The sequence below is a fragment of the Vulpes lagopus genome, chromosome 5 (assembly GCF_018345385.1).
Source record: "Vulpes lagopus strain Blue_001 chromosome 5, ASM1834538v1, whole genome shotgun sequence".
NCBI lineage: Eukaryota > Metazoa > Chordata > Mammalia > Carnivora > Canidae > Vulpes > Vulpes lagopus.
This window is the reverse complement of record NC_054828.1, coordinates 69,286,656-69,306,731: the sequence shown is the minus strand read 5'-3', so window position 1 is coordinate 69,306,731 and position 20,076 is coordinate 69,286,656. Positions and strand designations below refer to the sequence as shown.

Below are 20,076 nucleotides of genomic sequence, written 5' to 3'. Positions count from 1 at the left end.
GCTTTCTTTTGAGACTTTTCAGAAGAGTATGATGTCTTCAAGAATGACCTGGGGGAGGGGGAAACAGGGTAATAGATACTTTCCCCCTGTGCATCCTCCAAAATCCCCCACCCTTGCCTCTCACAGTGTGGTATTACAAGCAAATCAAATTTTCATCCATCTGCCTCAGAGAGATCCTTCAAAGAGATCAGAAATCCTGGTGACAGCTCAGCTTCTTCCCCTTGCCCCACTCTTATGCCCCCCAGATCTGCCCCTATAGTATTTATTTTTCATTCGATGACTGTTGAAATCAATTTTGGAGGTATGTAAATTTCCACCAACAAGATTTTTTTTTTCCTCCTCCCACAGGCTCCTAAGGAGATAATTCATTGGAACAAATTATCACTTTTAATTGTTCTCAGTTCTTGATTTGTTTAATACTCTACTGCCAATTACTGCTCGCTTCTCTTAAATAGACTAACCTGCATTTTTAAATTCAGGCTTCCACCTTTAAAAAAATAAAAATAGTAAAGTAATTGACAAGAATGTGGGGAGAAGCCACCTAAAGGTTTAATTTGTTTATTATAGTCTCAGTAGAGGACTCCTCACAGAACCTGGGGTGGGCTGCTCCCCATCTTCTACTTTCCTGTCCCCTCCCTCCCCTACATACCTGGAAAAGAATCCCTTGAGACAGAATCCCGCTTCTTCCTCTTATAACTACCCCATCCTTAACAAGGCCTAGGGCTTCTGTGGGGCTGGTTTCTTTGCCTCCAGAAGGCTGGGCTATAACCTGTCTCCTTTCCCACTGCATCAGCTCCACCTACAGGAGGAGGGTCTCCTCTCAAAACAACACAACTGGGACCACTCTAGAGTAAGACAGTGTTTCCACTCCAGAGGCTGGGGAAGCCCGCAGAAATTGTGGGTTGGGAGGAGACCCTGGGGTTTGTAAGTTGGAGTACATTGTCTTTCTCATCAGGACAAAGCAGGAGGTTTTTCTTCTGTAGGATAGGGTTGGAGCAAACTTGCTAATTCCAGAATGTCAGGGAGAAACCTCCTCCTTTCCCAGATATGGGTTCTAATAGCAGCTATTTTTCTCTTTCAGCAGACTCTAAGATGGACATAGAAGACTGCAATGGCCGCTCCTATATATCTGGTATGCCCTCTTGTGCGTTCTGTTTGTAAGGGGCTGGGAGCACCCACTTGCCTGTGGAGCAGAGTGGAGAGCCTTCAGCCTAGCACAGGACCTTGGGTGCCCCAGCCACAGAGCTGCCACTCACACTTGGTAGTGCTAGTGCTTGATAGTGAGCATCTGTTTGGGTCATTTTGCATTCCCTAAATAGTGATTCTCTTCCCAGACTTCTTGGGGGAAGAAGGTAAGGGGAAGGGAATAGGAGAGGAACACAAGTGGAGATTGGAGGGGAATGATTTAAAGCAAAGAGATAGAAGGAAGATGTGGTTTCCTGTGGAGAACTCTGAGGACGCCGGCCAAACATGATATTCCATCCCAGCCAGGTAGAGAGTGGAGCAGGGTTTCCAACCTCAAAGGCCTGGAGGAGCCAGGTGGGTATATAAATGAGTAAACAGGTTCGGATAGTGAGCAAAAGAGAATGGGGGACAGTCATGTATTGGAGAACACATTCCTTCTTGGTGTCCAACAGTCATTGCCATGCCAGAATGTGTATCCAGTGTGGCCCAAACTTCCAATTTTTCAAGAGAATTCAGGAATCCAGATTTTATGTGAAATGTCTCCATTTTAGAGTAATGACTCAATATTGTAAAAAATGTTCCATGTAGCAGGCCAAACTTGTCTATGGGCTGAATTCAGACAGTGGGCCAACAACACAGAGCCTTTGAAAGAGAGATATAGAGCCCAGTTCCCATTTCTCCCAGTCCTTTTCCATGGTTATAACATGCCGTGGCTTTTCAAACCTGCCAAATACTCTTACTGAGGCAGAAGAGATCATGCTGCTCATAGTATGAATGGCCTTTAGAGATATGAAACTAATCAGGATCTTCTCAGAGTTTAACAAGGTGAAAAGAAATGAGGAACTTTTTCTGGCTCCCTCTCTGAGGGTGTAGAGAAAGGCCTAAGACAAAGTCTATCTCCAAGACAGAAGGAATCATTTTTTGGACCATTAGAATGTCAGGGCAGGAGATGATTATGAAAGGTGAGGGAAGCCAGAATTGGGTTTCAATATGATGAGTGTGCCCATCAGAAATCTAAGCACCGTTGTAGAAATGACCTATAGCTTTTTTTTTTTTTTTTTTTTTTTTTTTTTACCCTGAAGTGGGACCAATGGAATTATGGGCACGTTCAAAGGATGATAGCAAGATGGGTCAGACACACACATAAGAGTCATTGGCAACACCTGAGTAGTGTAAGGTAAGACATTGACTCTGACCCCCTTTCTCATGTAAGGAGGGAAGGAGTTGGACCGGGAAAATGCATTTGATACCTGCCACGTGCTGGAGAGTGACAGGGATCAAGTGGACTGATTTAATTGAAAAAGATTTATTGGAACTAAAGTCCTGGCCCTTCTGAGGAACCAGCCAGTCCTATCTCCTGCTCAGTTTAAGCCTACCCAGAAAACCACTGCTGAGCAACAACCACACTCAAGACCCTGTTTTATTGCTGGGGAACACTTAAAGGAATAAAAAACAGTCCCTGCCCTAACGCAGGTAAATTAAAAGCTGGGAAAGTGGCTGGCGGGGATATCCCATGGAGCTCAGTCTCTGGATAATGTTGATTAGAGGAGAACCTCTTAGGGGGTTTGCTTCACGGTGCTATGAAACCGAATTTTCCCTGCTTTCAGCAGGTTGACATTTCCCAGATAAGAGAAGCCTCTGCACAGGATGGTTTTTGAATGAAAGTAGAGGCCAGAACCCCCTCACCTGTGTTTTGAGGATTCTAGCTGCCAGCAACTACCTTAGGGAACTGGAAGAGGGAGGGCTAACATCCGTTGTGAAAAGCAGCCCCTGCAGTACTGGGCATGTTTGAGACGGTCCCCATGAGGTCGCCTGAGAGCCTGTCACTGACCCATCTCTGCTGGGCCAGCAAGCAAGCAGCGGGCAAGGCCAAGGCCAAGGCCAAGGCCGTTGTGCACATCTGTCCTGGAGCCCACTGCGGCTCTTCAAGGTCATCACAGCGCTTCTGTCTCCACACCAGGTGGCCTTCCCTCACCTGGCCACCTGATGAAGGGGGTATGTTCTCCTGTTCTTCAAAGAGATTTTCCCACCTCATGGAACCCAATTCAGAAAATCCATCTTCTCCCCCTTGTCTCTCTCTAAAGGTGAGGGTCTCTTCCTCCTGGGGTCTTGAGAGAGGAACGAGAAGGAGGAGTCCACTAACTTCCCACACAGGTTCTCTCCCTACCTCCCATCCCTATCTTTCAAGGGAAACTGAGTTGCTCAAACCCAGCTCAAGCAATTAATTGACTGACTGAACAAGGCTTGTCACAAGTTTTCTGGGACTGTGAAATGTTTAAGGAAACCTTAGAAAGGGATCCAGGGGTAGGCAGCCCAAAGTTTCACGGCCCCTCCTACCCCCAAATTCTTGGAATCAGAAAATCTAGTCTCCAAAGTAGGTCAGCACGTCAGTGAGCAGCTCCTCTGGAAGAGAAGGGAGTAGAGGCCTTGTCTCAATCGAAGGCGGATTCATCAGCGCTGTCTGCGGCCGCCGGCCCCAGGGGCACAGGAGGGGAGGGGAACGGAGGTGGGGAGGCTGGACCGAGATTTTGCCCGGGATCTGCAAAGCCTCGGGGCCACCGAGCCACGACGCTAGCCTGAGAGCAGACTGCCTGGTGTCCCGGCTGCTGGGAAGGAGGGGCGGCCAGACCCCAGATCTGGAGAGCGACCTCCCTCCGGGAGGAGCGGGGCGGAGGGAGTGCGCGGGCCCGAGTTTAGAGGGGGAGGGGCTCTCTGCCGGCCGGAGAGCCTTGAAGCTGCCCCGTGTCCTGGGCCCCGTGACCTCTGGGGCCTTGGCTTCCCCAGCTGGCAGAGGATTGGGCCTTCCCTGGGGGCCCCCCTCCCTCCCTCCCACCTCGAGGGCCCATCCATCTCTCTCTCTCTCTCTTCCACACACTCTTGCCTCTCTCAGGCATTTGTTGTGCAGTTCCTCTTTGTCTGCTGGGCACGAGGGCAACTGCCTCCCCCTCCCGGTGCACACCCCCCACCCCCACCCCTTTACCGGCTTGGGAAGGGGATGCTGTAGCCTCGCCTCCCCCCACCACGCGCGCACACACACTCACACAGTCACACACACGTTCTTTCCAGCCCCCTCCCCAAGCACATCCAAGCGTGCGCTCGCTCGCGCTCTCCCTCTCCCTCTCCCTCTCCCTCTCCCTCTCCCTCTCCCTCTCTCACACACTCTCTCTCTCTCACACACACCCTGGGCTGAGCTCTCCCCGCTGGCTGCAGCCGTGGGCCCCTTGCTCACCGTGCCGCTGCCTGCGAAATGACGGCGGTTCCCCTCACTTCCAGGAATCCGCGCTTCCTGGAAGGTGAGTGGCTGGGCTCACCCCTGCCTGCCACCGAGCCGCAGACATGCACACACCACCCGCGCTCCCTCGCCGTTTCCAAGGCGGCGGCCGCGCTCGCACCCCAGGGTCTCACCGGCGAGGGAAGGATAATGTAAGTTCAGGCAGGAGGTGGCCGGTGGCGGGGGAAGGGGCGCCGGGTAGGGAGCGATTCAGCAACAACTCCGAGCCGGGGACAGGGAGAGGATGGGGGCTGCCTGCGTGTGCGTGTGTGTGCGTGTGTGTGGCGGGGGAGGGGGCGTTCCTCCTTACACTGGCGGAGGACGGGAAGGGTGTTTGGTGTTGCTAAGCAAAGACTGCGACTTGGACAGTGGGAGCTCGTGGTGACATCTTGATTAGGCCTTGGGGACAGACGTAGAGCTGCCCGGGGTGACATGCGAGGCAGGCCTGGGTGGGCAGGGGCGCTGGAGCGGAGGAACAGGGGAGCCTCGGCGGCAGATGCCTCAGCCTGGAGCAGAGATCCGAGGGCCCTCGGCCGCTTCCCCACAATAGAGCTGGGGATGGGCGTCTTTCTCCGCTCGAACCCACTGTTCCTGCCAGCAGGTTAGCATCCTGCCCCCCTGGAGCCCATGGTCAAGACAGGGAAAGCAGTTAGGCGCGAGCAGAGAAGTGTGGAGGTCCTCGAACCTCATGGCTCCTTCCTGGGGGCAGCCACTCTTTGAAGGGATAGAGGAAGGGTGGCAGGAGTGGAGGGCCGGTCTCCTCAGCCTGTGCAACACATTGAGCCTGTGGGACATTGCCCTGTTTCCTCTCTCTCTCCCTCCTGCCTTTCTGCCCCGTACCCACCTCCCTGTTCCTCTGATGTCAACCTCATGATTTGGCTTTACCCTTTGGGGGTTCAGCCAATCTATGATTTTGACCAAGGAAATTTCTCCAAGACCTGAGAGTGGCCTTAATTCTTGGCTTTGACAGTCTGGGATTTCTTGGGAGTCCCAGGCTTTTGAAGTTCCCTCCCTGGGGTTTCTGGAACTGACAGAGGAACTGCTGAACTTCCTAAATCCGACTCTAGGCCCCTTCACCCTTCAGTAGAACTCAAAATCCCTGGGTCCCCATAAAGGTTTTCTGGCCCCTGAAACAGATTCATTTTTATGTATTAGCCCCATAAAAGCAGACTTGAGCCTATTTTCCCCAGGGAGGGCCATGGCATCAAAGAGCCTCTCAAACTACTGATGGGGCTCTGGAGGCACCTGTGCTTCCTCCTGTTCCCAGGCCTTATAAGGAAATGCACAAAGGATGTTTTCCTCTTAAAGCCCCTAAATATCCCTCTAAGCATATTCCTCCCCTCTCCCCGTGCCCCCGTGTATCAAGCCCCTGGCTCCAAGAGGCAGTCTCAGCCTAGTAGGTTGGGATTTCCAGCAAGTTCACTCATTGTTTTAGGGTCAAGGACTCAGCACCAGGACCCAGAGCCCAGTTCTTCCCCCATCACTGACATCAAGTGATTCAGGGCAAGTCAGCACTATCACCTGAAAAGGAATGAAGAGATGCCCCTTTTAGTCCCTTTCGCCATAGCAAACACTACCAACTGGTTAAAAGACATATTTTAAAACGAGGTCTGAGTCTACACATCTCAGCCGTCAACTCTGAGATGCTTACTTCATGAAATGTATATGGTTCTGACTTGGGCAACTTTTCTGGATAACCATGGCTCATCTAAAGAGCCCCAGTCGGGAAAACACAGTGTCGATTTATAAAGCATTTTCTATAGATAGTGAACAAATTTCCTCAGGCTTTGATGGGAACGAATGGGGGAAATGGGACTTTTAGAAGAGGATATGAATGGGAAATGGTCCCAAAGTCCTGAGTGGTTGTTTTCTTCCCACTGACCAAAGCTGGAGAGGGATCCCTCAGGAGGGTGTGTTCCGGATTTCTTGCCTCAGGCCCAAGACTCCAACCATTTTATAATGGAATCTTTATTTTGTGAAAGTAAGTATGTACATAGCTGGGAAACTGGGTAAAGTACTTATAGGTGGACTTTAGGGATGAATTTTAGGGCTTGTGTCTCTCTTTCTTTCACTTTTCCATATTTAGGCTTGTGTGTACACATCCATGCATGTTCATGTTAGCAGATACTGTAGAAGTCTATGGGTGTGTTTATCCCTGTGGGTATGTTCTCTTTATGTGTATCTACATATGTGATGTGTCTGTGTCTATGTGTGTGTTTACCTACATGTGTTATATTTCACCTATAAATTTGTGCAGAAGACTATGGGGAGGAGGGATTTTTAAGACCTGATTCATATATTCATGTATGTTAACTAATTTTTAGAGGTACATACAAAAACTCTTAAAACTCATTTTTTACAAAGCAATCTGTCAACACATTAACAAATATATTGAGAATAAATATTTTACTGTCAAGGGAGCACCAAGCAGTAAATATGTGATTGGAATTCATATCAGATAAGGGGCTTTCTAGAGTAGTCAAATTTGTGCTGATTTCAGAAGGTCTGGTGGGCCCAACGCTCCTCTGTTAAAACAGTGACTCCCAACTGGCTGTGTAGGTGGTGGCCCAGGACATGGGTGCTTACTGTTTTTGATCTGTCCTGGTTCCACCTCTACCAGCTATGTCACTTTGGACAAGTAACACAACCTCTTTTGTGCCTCAGTTTTCTCATCTGCAAAATTAACATAGTATTGGCACCTGCTTCACGGGGTCTTTGTGAACGTTACATGCGATAATTCATCTAAAGTGAATAGAACCATGGCTGGCACAAAGTGAGGACTTGATCAATGTTGGCGGCTATCATTATGATTACTATTATTATCATTAGATTCAGGGACCATTCCAGCTGCCCTTCCTGCAGATCCTGAATCTGGTGTTGGGGGCTCCGCAGACGAACAGTAGGGAAGAACGTCTGTCCTGAACCGCCTCCCTCCTGAGGCCCCCATTTTCCTCTCGGCCCTGGCCCGCCCAGCCCCAGCCCTGCTTCCTGTGGACGTCAGGCAGTGATGCTCTTCCCCTCAGGCCTAGATAAAGGTAGGGTGGGCAAGGCGCAGCCACTGAGCTCGCAGAAGCCCGCACCAGGCACCCAGGCTGCCAAGGGCGCAAGGTATGGTGCCGAGCACACAACGCTGCCTTGTACGTGGCTGCCAGATGAATGTTTGTGACGCATCACAGAATTTTGAAGAGGTGAGGCAGTGGACAGTAAAAGGCCCCAGCCACAGCTTCACCTGTCCCCTTGTTCTCTCCTCCAAGGTAGCGGGGACTCATCTCTGGAGAAGGAGTTCCTCGGGGCCCCAGTGGGGCCCTCGGTGAGCACCCCCAACAGCCAGCACTCTTCTCCCAGCCGCTCACTCAGTGGTAAGTACAGCCTCCTGCCCTGCCCTGCACTAGGCGCCCCTGCTTCTGTTTGGCCCCCAGCTCACCCTCCATGGGCAGCCATTTCCCCATCGCTGCCTCCCTCTGGTTTCCTGCTTAGAGCTCTGAAAAGCAGTAAGGAGCTCAGCAGCTGAGGTCTTCCTTCTGAAAGGAGAGGGGACAGTTGCTGCCCAACTCCGGTGGAATTGAAAGAGGCGTGGGTGGGATTAAGGTAGAGGCTCCCAAGAGAAACCCTGGAGTTGGAGAAGCAAGTCCATAAGTATGACTAGAGTCAGATAGGAACTAGAGACAAGAGGGATCTCCTGGTGACCCGCCCCCATTCTCCTGCCTGGATAGGGTCCCCATGCCTGCCTCTTCTCGCTGGCCCTAGATCTGTGACATTCTCTAAATGGTTGGAATAGCCAGGAATGTAGGTCAGAGCAAGAGCCAAAGCTTTCTCCTCAGTGGCTCCTCCCTCCTTCATACCCCCCTCTCCAGATCTTCATGGAGGGGAACAGAGGGGTTCAGTCTTATGGGGAGGGGAGGATAACACGAGCCATGTCTGTCTTCCAGTTTTGCTCTCTCCTTAGCCTGCCATCTATTTGGTCTTCCTAGGACCATTTTCCCGCCACTGTGACTTGCTGGCTTCCTGCCCAGGGCCCAGCCAGACATCTTTCTTAATGACAAGAGAGTGGAGAAAAGGGTTCCCCTTGGCTTCCTCCTCTCCCCAGTGGGACAGAAGACATCCCATGTACCCCAGCTTTTTTCTCTGAGTCTGTTCGTCTGGGTGGTGGGATAGGAGGAAAAGGTTGTTTCAGGTCCCGGCGGGACTACCAAATCACCACCCAGGATACTTAGGTCATTGGCCTCTTTTAAAGCCTGCGTGTCTCAGGGCTGGGAGAAAGCCTTCTACACATCAGGAGTACCATTCTGGTTTGCGGGCAGGTTCCCCCTTTGCCTGTTTCTGTCCTAAACACCGTCCCACCCTCCAGCCAACTCCATCAAGGTGGAGATGTACAGCGATGAGGAGTCAAGCAGACTGCTGGGGCCAGATGAGCGGCTCCTAGAAAAGGATGACAGTGTGATCGTGGAAGACTCGTTGTCAGAACCCCTGGGCTACTGTGATGGAAGTGGGCCAGAGCCTCACTCCCCCGGGGGCATCCGGCTGCCCAATGGCAAGCTCAAGTGTGATGTCTGCGGCATGGTCTGTATCGGACCCAATGTACTCATGGTGCATAAGCGCAGCCACACAGGTGAGTAGGCCAGGGGGCCCCAGAGGAGCTCCCAGGATGGGCCGGAAAGGCAGAGGCGCAGGAGGCCATGCCTGCAGTGGGGTAGCCTCAGAAAAGGAAGGGTCGGGATCCCAGGGTGGCGCAGCGGTTTGGCGCCTACCTTTGGCCCAGGGCGCGATCCTGGAGACACGGGATCGAATCCCACGTTGGGCTCCCGGTGCATGGAGCCTGCTTCTCCCTCTGCCTGTGTCTCTGCCCTCTCTCTCTCTCTCTCTCTGTGACTATCATTAAAAAAATTAAAAAATAGGGATCCCTGGGTGGCGCAGTGGTTTAGCGCCTGCCTTTGGCCCAGGGCACGATCCTGGAGACCCGGGATCGAATCCCACGTCGGGCTCCCGGTGCATGGAGCCTGCTTCTCCGTCTGCCTGTGTCTCTGCCTCTCTCTCTCGCTCTCTCTGTGACTATCATACATAAATTTTTTTAAAAAAATTTTTTTTAATAAAAAAATAAAAAATAAAAGAAAAAAGAAAAAGAAAAGGAAGGGTCTCTCCCAGCACATTTTCCAGCTGATGGAAAAAAGGAGGAGATGGCATTTGGCTTCCCTCAACACGCGTACTTCTCTGGTGCTTTCATCAGCTGTCGTTAAAAAGTAAAACCAGTACCTTTCTCGGTGGGAGAAGGAGGTGAGGGAGAGGATGGCGTAGCTTCAGGAAGGGTCCTAGAGTCTAACAGGGACAGGACTCCAGGGTATTAGTTGGGCCCTCAGGGTTTCAAGATTTAAGCAAACAAAAAATAAACAAAAACAAATAAAGGAAAACAAAAGCCTCTTCTCTGCTTTCTCAGGCTTTGGGCTCCTGGGGTAGAGTGGGTCTTATAGGGCTCCATTTGGGGTTAATGGTCTTTTGGCCCAGAGTTCCAGGCCTGGTGCCCTTTGCCCTGCCATTTGTCCCTGACCCACACCTTCCCAGGGTAAGACTGCTCCCAAAGGATCTTTAGAAAGCAGGAGTTTTGTGTGGATACCACAGCTCTGCCTCTTAGAAATTGCTCTGAGCGCCTTCACTCAGGCAGGGTGGGGCCGAGGGTGAGAGAAGAGGTTGAACCTTCAAAATTCCTCACACCCGGTCCTCAGAGATCTCTTCTTTCTCTTGCAGGTGAGAGGCCCTTCCACTGCAACCAGTGTGGTGCTTCCTTCACCCAGAAGGGGAACCTGCTGCGCCACATCAAGCTACACTCTGGGGAGAAGCCTTTCAAATGTCCCTTCTGTAACTATGCTTGCCGCCGGCGTGACGCCCTCACGGGCCACCTCCGTACACACTCGGGTCAGTGACTTGTTTGGCGGGAAACGAGGAGTGGGACTTCAGTATACCTGGGAGATAGAGCTCAGTGACTTCTCTCTCTCTCTCTCTCTCTCTCTCTCTCTCTCTCTCTCTCTCTCTCTCCTCTTTTAAAAGATTTTATTTATTCATGAGACACACAGGTAGAGAGGCAGAGACACAGGCAGAGGAAGAAGCAGGCTCCATGCAGGGAGCCTGACATGGGACTCCAGGATCATGCCCTGGGCCTAAGGTGGGCGCTAAACTGCTGAGCCACCCAGGGATCCCCTCTTTTTTTTTTTTTTTTTAGATTGTATTTATTCATGAGAGACACACAGAGAGAGGCAGAGACACAGGCAGAGGGAGAAGCAGGCTCCATGCAGGGAGCCCGATGTGGGACTCGATCCCAGGACTCCAAGATCATGCCCGGGCTGAAGGCGGCACTAAACTGCTGAGCCACCGGGGCTGCCCTTGGGGGACTCTTTGATGAAATATTTTACATCTGCCACACTCTGTGATTTGGAGCAAAAGGAGCATGGGTGACTGTGACATTCTTGGCTCTTAACAGTCATCTGCCCTTTGTTTTTTAAAGTTCATGCTAATGCCAGAACCATCCTTGCCCCATCCCCCCCATACTTCTGAGCACCAGGAAAACCCTTCCTCAAACTCCCATGTGCTTGAGGTCCCATGCCCATCACCACCATCCCCTCCCTCCACAATACCAATACCAGAGGTCTTGGACCACCACTGTCTGTCCTCCTTTACTTCCTACTGGTTCCTAAAAACATCCACGGGCCTCCAAACTCCAAAGGAAGAGAAGAAGCCCAGGAAAAGCCTCTCTTCCCCATCCCAAGAGGTTGTCACCTTTCCAGAGGCAAGAACAAGTCGCGAAGGTGTCTGGAGGTTAGTGTTTGAATCCATGCCAGGGGACTGGACTACCCAGTTTTCATAGCCTCAGCCAAGACTGTTTGAGTCAGCATCGGTCTGAATCAGCTGGACCGATAGCATTTTTGAAGCATCGTACTAAGTTTTAAGCTTTTGCTTGTCCTTGAGAAGAGGCCAAGAGTCAAGCTGGCTGGAAGGAGGAGCTCAAGATTGGGAAAAGGCAGGAAGAAGGGCAGAGGGGAAAAAATTAGTAGGATCTGTCCTTGGCAATTTTCCTTGCTATTTTTCTCTTTTCCTAAACTCTCTTGGGCTGAGATTTAAAGGAACAGAACAGTCACCTCCCCACACTTTTTCCAGCCACCTACCTTGTTCTAGGTTCTCTCACCTTGGAGCTGGGTGAGAAAAAAAGAGAAAGATCATCGTCGATTCAGGCTTTATGATCTACAAAGCATTTCGCTTCTCCTTGTGTGATCCTCATAGCAATTCTGAGGTAGATGGTGTTATCCTCATTTTGCTGACAAGGAAACCGAAGCTCTGAGGAAGAAAGGAAAAAAAAATAAAAAGATTTGCTCGTCACAGAGCTATTCTGCAGCCCTCCTGGACCCCTAGCAAGGTTCTGTGCCCAAGAATCATACTCATTTTTCTCAGGAAAGGGCCGGCTCCCCCTGCTGGTTTGGAACCGGGATGGCTTGGTCCCTAGAATTGAACCACCAAGGCCAAGGGGTAGATTTTGGATGTTGTTCTACAGAAGATTATTAGGGACAGAATTAGACACAGGCACAACACTGGGTCCCATCTCTTGAGATGCTTTGCATAGAACATACACTATAAGAAAAAAGGGGCTTCTCTCCAAGATGTTAAACCATTTCCCCAAAAGTCTTGGGTGGATAGGGACCATGGCATTCCCCTCATCCTCCAAGTACGAGGGTTTACAGAGCAAGATCAAAATGGCGTAGGTCAGGGATCCCTGGGTGGCGCAGCGGTTTGGCACCTGCCTTTGGCCCAGGGCGCGATCCTGGAGACCCGGGATCGAATCCCATGTCGGGCTCCCGGTGCATGGAGCCTGCTTCTCCCTCTGCCTGTGTCTCTGCCTCTCTCTCTCTCTCTCTGTGTGTGACTATCATAAATAAATAAAAATTTTTAAAAAATGGCGTAGGTCGAACCAAGGCCCAGTTTAGGTGTCTATGTACAGGCGGCAGAGGGGTAGTCATTGCCAACCTCCTGGAGACACTTTCTCCTGTCTCCATGCTCAATAGTAGCAGTATACATAAAATAAGATACACAGTACCTTGTTCTCTCACTTTGCTCTCTCCTCTCACAAATATCATCTCTTGAAAGTTGTCTTTAGGGGCGCCGGGGTAGCTCACTGGTTGAGCATCTGGCTCTTGGTTTCGGCTCAGGTCATTATTTCAAGGTGGTTCGATCAAGCTCTGCATTGGGCTTCATGCTCAATGAGTCTGCAACCCTCTGCCTCTCCCCTGCTCTCTCTCTCTCTCTCTCTCTCTCAAACAAATAAGTCTTAAAAGAAAGAAAGAGAGAAAAGAAAGAAAAGAAAGAAAAGAAAAAAAAGAAAAGAAAAGAAAAGAAAGGAAGGAAGGAAGGAAAAGAAAGAAAGAAAGAAAGAAAGAAAGAAAGAAAGAAAGAAAGAAAGAAGAAAGAAAGAAAGAGGGATCCCTAGGTGGCGCAGCGGCTCGGCGCCTGCCTTTGGCCCAGGGCGCGATCCTGGAGACCCGGGATCGAATCCCACGTCGGGCTCCCGGTGCATGGAGCTTGCTTCTCCCTCTGCCTGTGTCTCTGCCTCTCTCTCTCTGTGACTATCATAAATAAATAATAATAAAAAAAAAATTCAAAACTCAAAAAAAAAAAAAAAAGAAAGAAAGAAAGAAAAAGAAGAAAAAAAGAAAAAGAAAAAGAAAAAGAATGGGCAGCCCCGGTGGCCCAGTGGTTTAGCGCCGCCTTCAGCCCAGGGCCTGATCCTGGAGGCCCGGCATCGAGTCCTATGTCAGGTTCCCTGCATGGAGCCTGCTGCTCTCTCTGCCTCTCTGCCTGCCTCTCTCTCTCTCTGCCTCTGAATAAATTAAAAAAAAAAAAAAAAAAAAAAAGAGTCTCATGCTCTTCTGACTCAGCCAGCCAGGCACCCCAGAAACGAAATCTGTATAACTGTTCTTTATTTTATTTATTTATTTATTTATTTATTTATTTATTTATTTATCTTTATTTTAAAAAAATTTAGGGGCACCTGGGTGGCTCAGTGGGTTAAGAGTCTGCCTTCAGCTCAGGTCAGGATCCTGGGGTCCTGGGATCAAGCCCCGCATTGGGCTCGCTGCTAGATGAGCAGCCTGCTTGTGTCTCTCCACCACCTGTGCTCTCTCACGTGCATGCTCTCATTCTCTCTCAAATAAATAACTATAATCTGTAAAAAAAAAATTTAAAAGACCCTCAAAGTTGATGTTCTCTTCCTTTTACTCATCTCCTTTATTTCACTCTCCGTTCTTTTATTCTTTTTCTCTTCTCAGAATTTCTCTATCAGCGATAAACCTGGGGCTCTCTTGGTTTCTCAAGGTAGAGAGACAGAAAGTAAAATAAGCGGTAAAACCAGGCTAGGGGTGGTGGTAGAAGTACAAGTAAAGGTCAGTGAAAACTGCCCCTCCCCACACTGGCAGATCTAAGGGCTCTCATTTCTGTCACCCCAGCCTACCAATTTCCCCCAAACCAAAGCAGATAGGTCATAAGCAAAAAATCCCCTTGTCTGATCAACAGCACTTACACCCGTCTGCCACATGGAAAGGTTAAACCACAGTCGGGGCCCCAGAATCTGAGATCCTAGGGTGGGGCCAGCCTGCCTGTCAGGGATGATCCCCTACAAAGCCCCTGGCCCCTCCTTCCTTTGAGCAGCAGTTTGGGCACCGAGAGGCCCACCAACAGTCCAAGGCTATGTGCCCCGGGTCCCCTCTTTCCTCCCATGGCTGCGCACTGGTCCTCTTCTCCATGGTTTGGTTATCTGTGCCTGCAGCTGAAGTTAGGGAAGGAAAGAAAAGCAGCATTCTCTTGAGCCACGTCCCTTCCTCCTCATGCCAGTGTATTTTTGCTCCTGGATGATTTCGTAGAGCCCAGGCACGAGGAGAAGTAACTAACGCCATATCTCTCCTCTCTCCTCCTACAGTCTCCTCTCCCACAGTGGGCAAGCCGTACAAGTGTAACTACTGTGGCCGGAGCTACAAACAGCAGAGTACCCTGGAGGAGCACAAAGAGCGGTGCCATAACTACCTACAGAGTCTCAGCACTGAAGCCCAAGCTCTGGCTGGCCAACCAGGTGGGGCTGTAGGCAGGCGTGTGGGGACATCGAGGGCAGGGCCAGAGGAAATGCAGAACGAGGATAGTTTCAGCACCAGCACTACCACCCCCCCACACTCACCCCACCCCACCCCACCCCTGACAAAAGGATGAGGTCTGTGGAAAAAGGACAGCCCCCTCAGTAAATCTGCCAAGTACTCCCAAGTTAGTGCAGAGCCCTGTGGTAGGTGCTGCAGGAAGATCCAGGAGTCAGGGAGGTTTTGATCTATGTCCTCAGTCTAATGGGAGAGAGAGAACACAAGGAAGTATAAAACCAAGGGTCAAATGTACATAATTGTCCTCAAATTACCTGAAATGTTGCTAGGATGAACTCTAGATAGGGGGAAGTAGGCGGAGCCCAATTTTCCAGGTATTGGGTATGACCTTCCTTGGCTACTGACCTGCTGATTTTCTCCAGGCTAAGGCTGCTGAGCCGATGCTACCTTGATTCAGCTGCTGCTACTTGTCCTCACCTCCTTCCCTCTAGGTGACGAGATACGTGACCTGGAGATGGTACCAGACTCCATGCTGCACTCATCCTCTGAGCGGCCAACTTTCATTGATCGGCTGGCCAATAGCCTCACCAAACGCAAGCGTTCCACCCCCCAGAAGTTTGTGGGTAAGAGTCCAGTTGGAGAGGAGACGTCAGCTTTATTTTATTTATTTATTTTTAAAAATATTTTATTTATATTTTATTCATGAGACAGAGAGAGAGAGAGGCAGAGACACAGGCCGAAGGAGAAGCAGGCTCCATGCCGGGAACCCTGTGTGGGACTCGATCCCAGGTCTTGCCCTAGGCTGAAAGCGGCGCTAAACCGCTGAGCCACCCACCCAGGCTGCCCGAGATGTCAGCTTTATTTATTTATTTATTTTTGAGACGTCAGCTTTAAACCACAGATCCTCTAAATCTGAGCTCTGGTGGCCATCTGACCAGGTGGATCTGGAGATTTGATTGAGGGGGGAAAGTGACCTGGTCGTCCCTGGTGCTTAGAACCTATCCCAGAACAGAAGGGGAGTGGAGAGGGAGAAGGTACCTCGAGAGGGTGGAAAGAGGTCCATGTTGAGGGCTCTCGTGGTGCTGCTAAGAAGAGGGGGTCAGGGACCTCAGGTTCTCCCCGTTTTTTGAGAACAGCAAGGACTCCAGCCTATGGGGACTGAGAGAAGGCCCCGGCTTTCAGAAGGAGGAGATGTGAGTATGGGGTCCACCCACCTGGCCTTGATGTTCGCTCTCTAGCTTTATAAAAGGCAATGAAGGAAGTATTAAAGATCAGCGGGCTAGGACCGAGTCCTTCCCTACGATTATAGCCTGGAATTGGGGAGTGGCCCCACAGCGGTCCTGACCTTGAGGGAAGTGAATGAGGGCTGGTAAATAATGTGTCAGTCACCACACAGTAAGCAAACAAAGAAGTCATCCTGGGGGAACTCAGGACAGTCTCCAAACCCAGCTCTGCTGAGAGCCTCTCCTCCACAGGTGAAAAGCAGATGCGCTTCAGCCTCTCAGACATCCCCTATGATGTGAACTCGGGTGGCTATGAGAAGGATGTGGAGTTGGTGGCACATCATGGCCTGGAGCCTGGCTTCGGAGGTTCTCTGGCCTTTGTGGGGGCAGAGCATCTGCGTCCCCTCCGCCTTCCACCTACCAACTGCATCTCAGAACTCACACCCGTCATCAGCTCTGTCTACACCCAGATGCAGCCCCTCCCCGGTCGACTAGAGCTTCCAGGGTCCCGAGAAGCAGGTGAGGGACCCGAGGACCTGGCTGATGGAGGCCCCCTCCTCTACCGGGCCCGAGGCCCCCTGACTGACCCTGGGGCCTCCCCTAGCAATGGCTGCCAGGACTCCACAGATACAGAGAGCAACCACGAAGATCGAGTTGGGGGGGTGGTATCCCTCCCTCAGGGCCCCCCGCCCCAGCCACCTCCCACCATTGTGGTGGGCCGGCCCAGCCCTGCCTACGCCAAAGAGGACCCCAAGCCGCAGGAGGGGTTACTGCGGGGCACCCCAGGCCCCTCCAAGGAAGTGCTCCGGGTGGTGGGCGAGAGTGGTGAGCCCGTGAAGGCCTTCAAGTGCGAGCACTGCCGAATCCTCTTTCTGGACCATGTCATGTTCACCATCCACATGGGCTGCCACGGCTTCAGAGACCCTTTCGAGTGTAACATCTGTGGTTACCACAGCCAGGACCGGTACGAATTCTCCTCCCACATTGTCCGGGGGGAACACAAGGTGGGCTAGCCACCTACTGCCCTCCCCTCAGCCCACCTCTCCCCTGCCCTACCTACAGGAGTCTAGCTCTGTCCCCATTACATCCCAAGGAGTTTTGCTCATCCCAAGGAGTTTTGCTCGGTGGCCTCTACCACTGGCTACCTGACCTCACCCTTGACCCTGACCCCTCCTCACGTAGTCTCCTCTACCCTGACTGATTTAAGCATTGTGATGAAACAGGCCTTTTCGCTTGTGTTTCTCCTTTTCCTCTTCTCCTCTCATCCCGGCATATTCAGAGTTATTTATTAATATAATTTGTTGATTTTTCTTTTGCTTTTTTTCTCTTACCTTGTATCAGTCACTTACCACCACCGCCCCCAACCCCTCCCCTGCCCTCCTGCCCACAGTCCCCTCCCACTTTATTTAGGCCTAATTTTTCTTTCTTTGATCCAGCTTTCTCTAACAGCCCTCGGGGTCGGAAGCTCCTCTTAGGCCTAAGAGTTCTGAGCTTCTTGTGTGAAGTCCTCACCTTTTGCATTATCTGATTCTTTAGTTTTGATGCGCATAGCCCCCTCTGGCCCTACCTTAGTTCTGTGACATTATATCTCCTCTCTGGGACCCTCTCTTGTGCCCTCTCATGTTAGGCAGCTTGCACTATGCTTGAACAAATGAAGAATTCCCTCATTTGGAAGTAGGAGGGGCTGAAGAAATTCTCCCCAGGCACTGTGGGACTGAGGGTCCTCTTGACGTGCCCCTAGTAATATGAGTTCCCCAAAGCCCACAGTGGGAATCTCCCTCTGGGATGTGATCTATCTCTTCTCTCCTCAAACAACCCCCAACACTGCTACTCTCTTCAACCTGCCAGTCTACTCAGTGGTGGTTTTTCTCTCCTTGGAGTGCCCCAATTTTATATTCTCAGGGGCCAAGGCTAGGTCTGCAGTCCTGTCTCTGACATGTTGGGAGCCACAGGTGCCTAATTGGGAACCAGGGCATGGGAAGGGGGTGGGTTAAAATTCTCCTTCTCTTCCACCTCTAATCTTCTCCACTCTAGTGACCTTCCTAGGCTCTCAGGGGCTCCCGGAGTCCCTCTCCTGTGAGAAACTAGTGGGTTGCTGCCTGATGACAAGGGGGTGTCTCAACCCCACAGTCATGCTGCCTTTTTCTTCTCCCCCCTGCAGGATTCACCCTCATTCCCAGGCTTCTGGGCCCTGTTCTTAGGATCAGTGGCAGGGAGAAAAGGGTGTCTCTTTTCTCTCTTCTAATTTTCAGTATAACCAAAAATTATCCCAGGACGAGGAAGGGCATTTGCCCCTCACCTCATTCTATTCTTGTCCTAGCAAGAATGGGATGGGCACAACTGAACTGGGGGGTCATCCTTTACTGCCCCCTTCTACACTCAGTTCCCAGACATAGGGCAGGAGGGGGCATGCTCCTCCTGGCTACAGCAGAGACCCCTGGCTTTTTGGGTAACCTAGTTGGTGAGAAGGGGGCAGGAGGAGATATGGCTCCACTGTGAGTGGAGGTCTCTTTCTACAAGCGTTTTCTGCCCAAGGCCACAGCTATCCCATTCTCTGCTTCCTTGAGATTCAAACCAAAGGCTGTTTTTCTATATTTAAAGAAAAAAAAAAAAAGAAAGTAAAAACCAAACACAACACCTCACAAGTTGTAACACTTGGTCCTTCTCTCTCTCCTTTTCTCTTCCCTTCCATCTTTCTTTCCATATGTCCTTTCCTTATTGGCTCATTTGCCTCCTACTTTTCTCACTCCCTATCAGGGATAATTTAGGGGGATGGTGAAGGGTTGGCTAAGGAACAGACCCTGGGATTGGGGCTCCTAAGGGCTCTAAGAAAAGTCTACCTTACCCTCTGTGGGAAAGGAGACCCTAGAAAAACTTCTCTTCTCCCTTCTTTTTCTCTCCCATTATGTAGTCTCCCTAAGAGAACCAGATTGTCAAGGAGGGGCACTGTGGGTTGATTGTTCCTCCTTGACAATGTAGCAATAAACAGATGCTGCCAAGGGCAGAGGATGGGGGAGTTAGCTGGAAGGAGAGTGGTCTCTAGAGAAGCGGAGAGTCTCCTCAACCGTCCCCCAGGGAACTGGCTCCTTGTTGCAGGATGGCAGCAGAGCTGAGATTAATATCTAGGGTTCTCCTCAACTGTTCTGGTTATTGAGCCCCTTCCTGTTAGACCTACCCCGTACCACCTCTTCTGCGTCTGCTGTGTATTTGGTGACACCTTATAAGGACTAGTCCCTTCTGGGGTATCAGAGCCTTAGGGTGCCCCCCATCCCCTCCCCCAGTCAGCTCTGGCACCTGTAACCTCCTGGAACATGAAGGACTATGCTCTGAGGCTATACTCTGAGCCCATGAGAGCAGAGACTGGAAGGGCAAGACCAGGTGCTAAGGAGGGGAGAGAAGGGCACTCTGTCTCTCTCCAAACCATCACTGCACTTTAACCAGGGTCTTAGGTACAAAATCCTACTTTCCAGAGCCTTCCAGCTCTGGAACCTCAAACATCCTCATGCTCTCTCCCAGCTCCTTTTGCATAAAAAAAAAAAAAAAAAAAAAAAAAAAAAAAAGTAAAGAAAAAGAAAAAAAAAAAACACATTGAAACCCACATGGAGAAAAGAGGTGTTTTCCTTTTATATTGATATTCAAGACCAACACCATACACAAAAATTTCTAAATAGACACTTTTCCAGACCTTTGTTTTTTTGTGTCAGTGTCCAAGCTGCAGATGGGATTTTGTAATACTTTCAGCAGCTTCTTTCCTTGTGTACATAATATATATATTATATATATTTTTAATCAGAAGTTATGAAGAACAAAAAGAAAAAAAAAACACAGAAGCAAGTGCAATACCACCTCTCTTCTCTCTTTCTCCCAGGGTTTCATTTGTAGCCTATGCTTGGTGTCTCCTTGGACCTTACCCTTTCACCTCCCCCTCTTCCTTTGGTTCTCCCTCCCCCTTTTTTTAAAGAGTTTTTCTCCTTTCTCAAGGGGAGTTAAACTAGCTTTTGAGACTAATTGCAAAGCATTTTGTATATGTAATATATTGTAAGTAAATATTTGTGTATCGGAGATATACTACTGTAAGTTTTGTACTGTACTGGCTGAAGGTCTGTTATAAATAAACATGAGTAATTTAACACCCCTGGTTGTTTTTGCAGACTTTGCTGTAATTTTCTGCTGGGAGGGAGGGGAATCTCCTTACTGCACATTGTACCAACTACTAAATGTTTTGAAGGTGAACAAGTCTAAGACTAAAAGGAAGCTAAAGAAGAATGCTCACGTTGTTGCT

The 20,076-nt window shown here is 50.3% G+C and overlaps 1 protein-coding gene across 8 annotated transcripts in view; it reads left to right on the top strand.

Annotated features, from left to right (window-relative positions):
- Nucleotides 1-19,378, top strand: part of IKZF4 (IKAROS family zinc finger 4) — a 28,216-nt gene extending 8,838 nt beyond the window's left edge. The window contains exons 2-11 of one of the 8 annotated variants that reach the window (XM_041755950.1): nt 1,085-1,132; nt 2,268-2,362; nt 4,459-4,608; nt 6,344-6,437; nt 7,711-7,815; nt 8,805-9,065; nt 10,196-10,363; nt 14,406-14,555; nt 15,063-15,194; nt 16,047-19,378. In XM_041755950.1, coding sequence (XP_041611884.1) covers nt 4,522-4,608; nt 6,344-6,437; nt 7,711-7,815; nt 8,805-9,065; nt 10,196-10,363; nt 14,406-14,555; nt 15,063-15,194; nt 16,047-16,807 — 1,758 coding nt within the window. In that variant the 5' untranslated portion in view covers nt 1,085-1,132; nt 2,268-2,362; nt 4,459-4,521 and the 3' untranslated portion in view covers nt 16,808-19,378. Of the gene's footprint in view, nt 1-1,081; nt 1,133-2,267; nt 2,363-4,340; nt 4,609-4,638; nt 6,438-7,285; nt 7,492-7,710; nt 7,816-8,804; nt 9,066-10,195; nt 10,364-14,405; nt 14,556-15,062; nt 15,195-16,046 lie in introns of those variants that run through there. The other 7 variants (XM_041755949.1, XM_041755952.1, XM_041755951.1 and 4 more) reach the window with 7 other exon arrangements.
- Nucleotides 19,379-20,076: the final 698 nt, after the last annotated feature.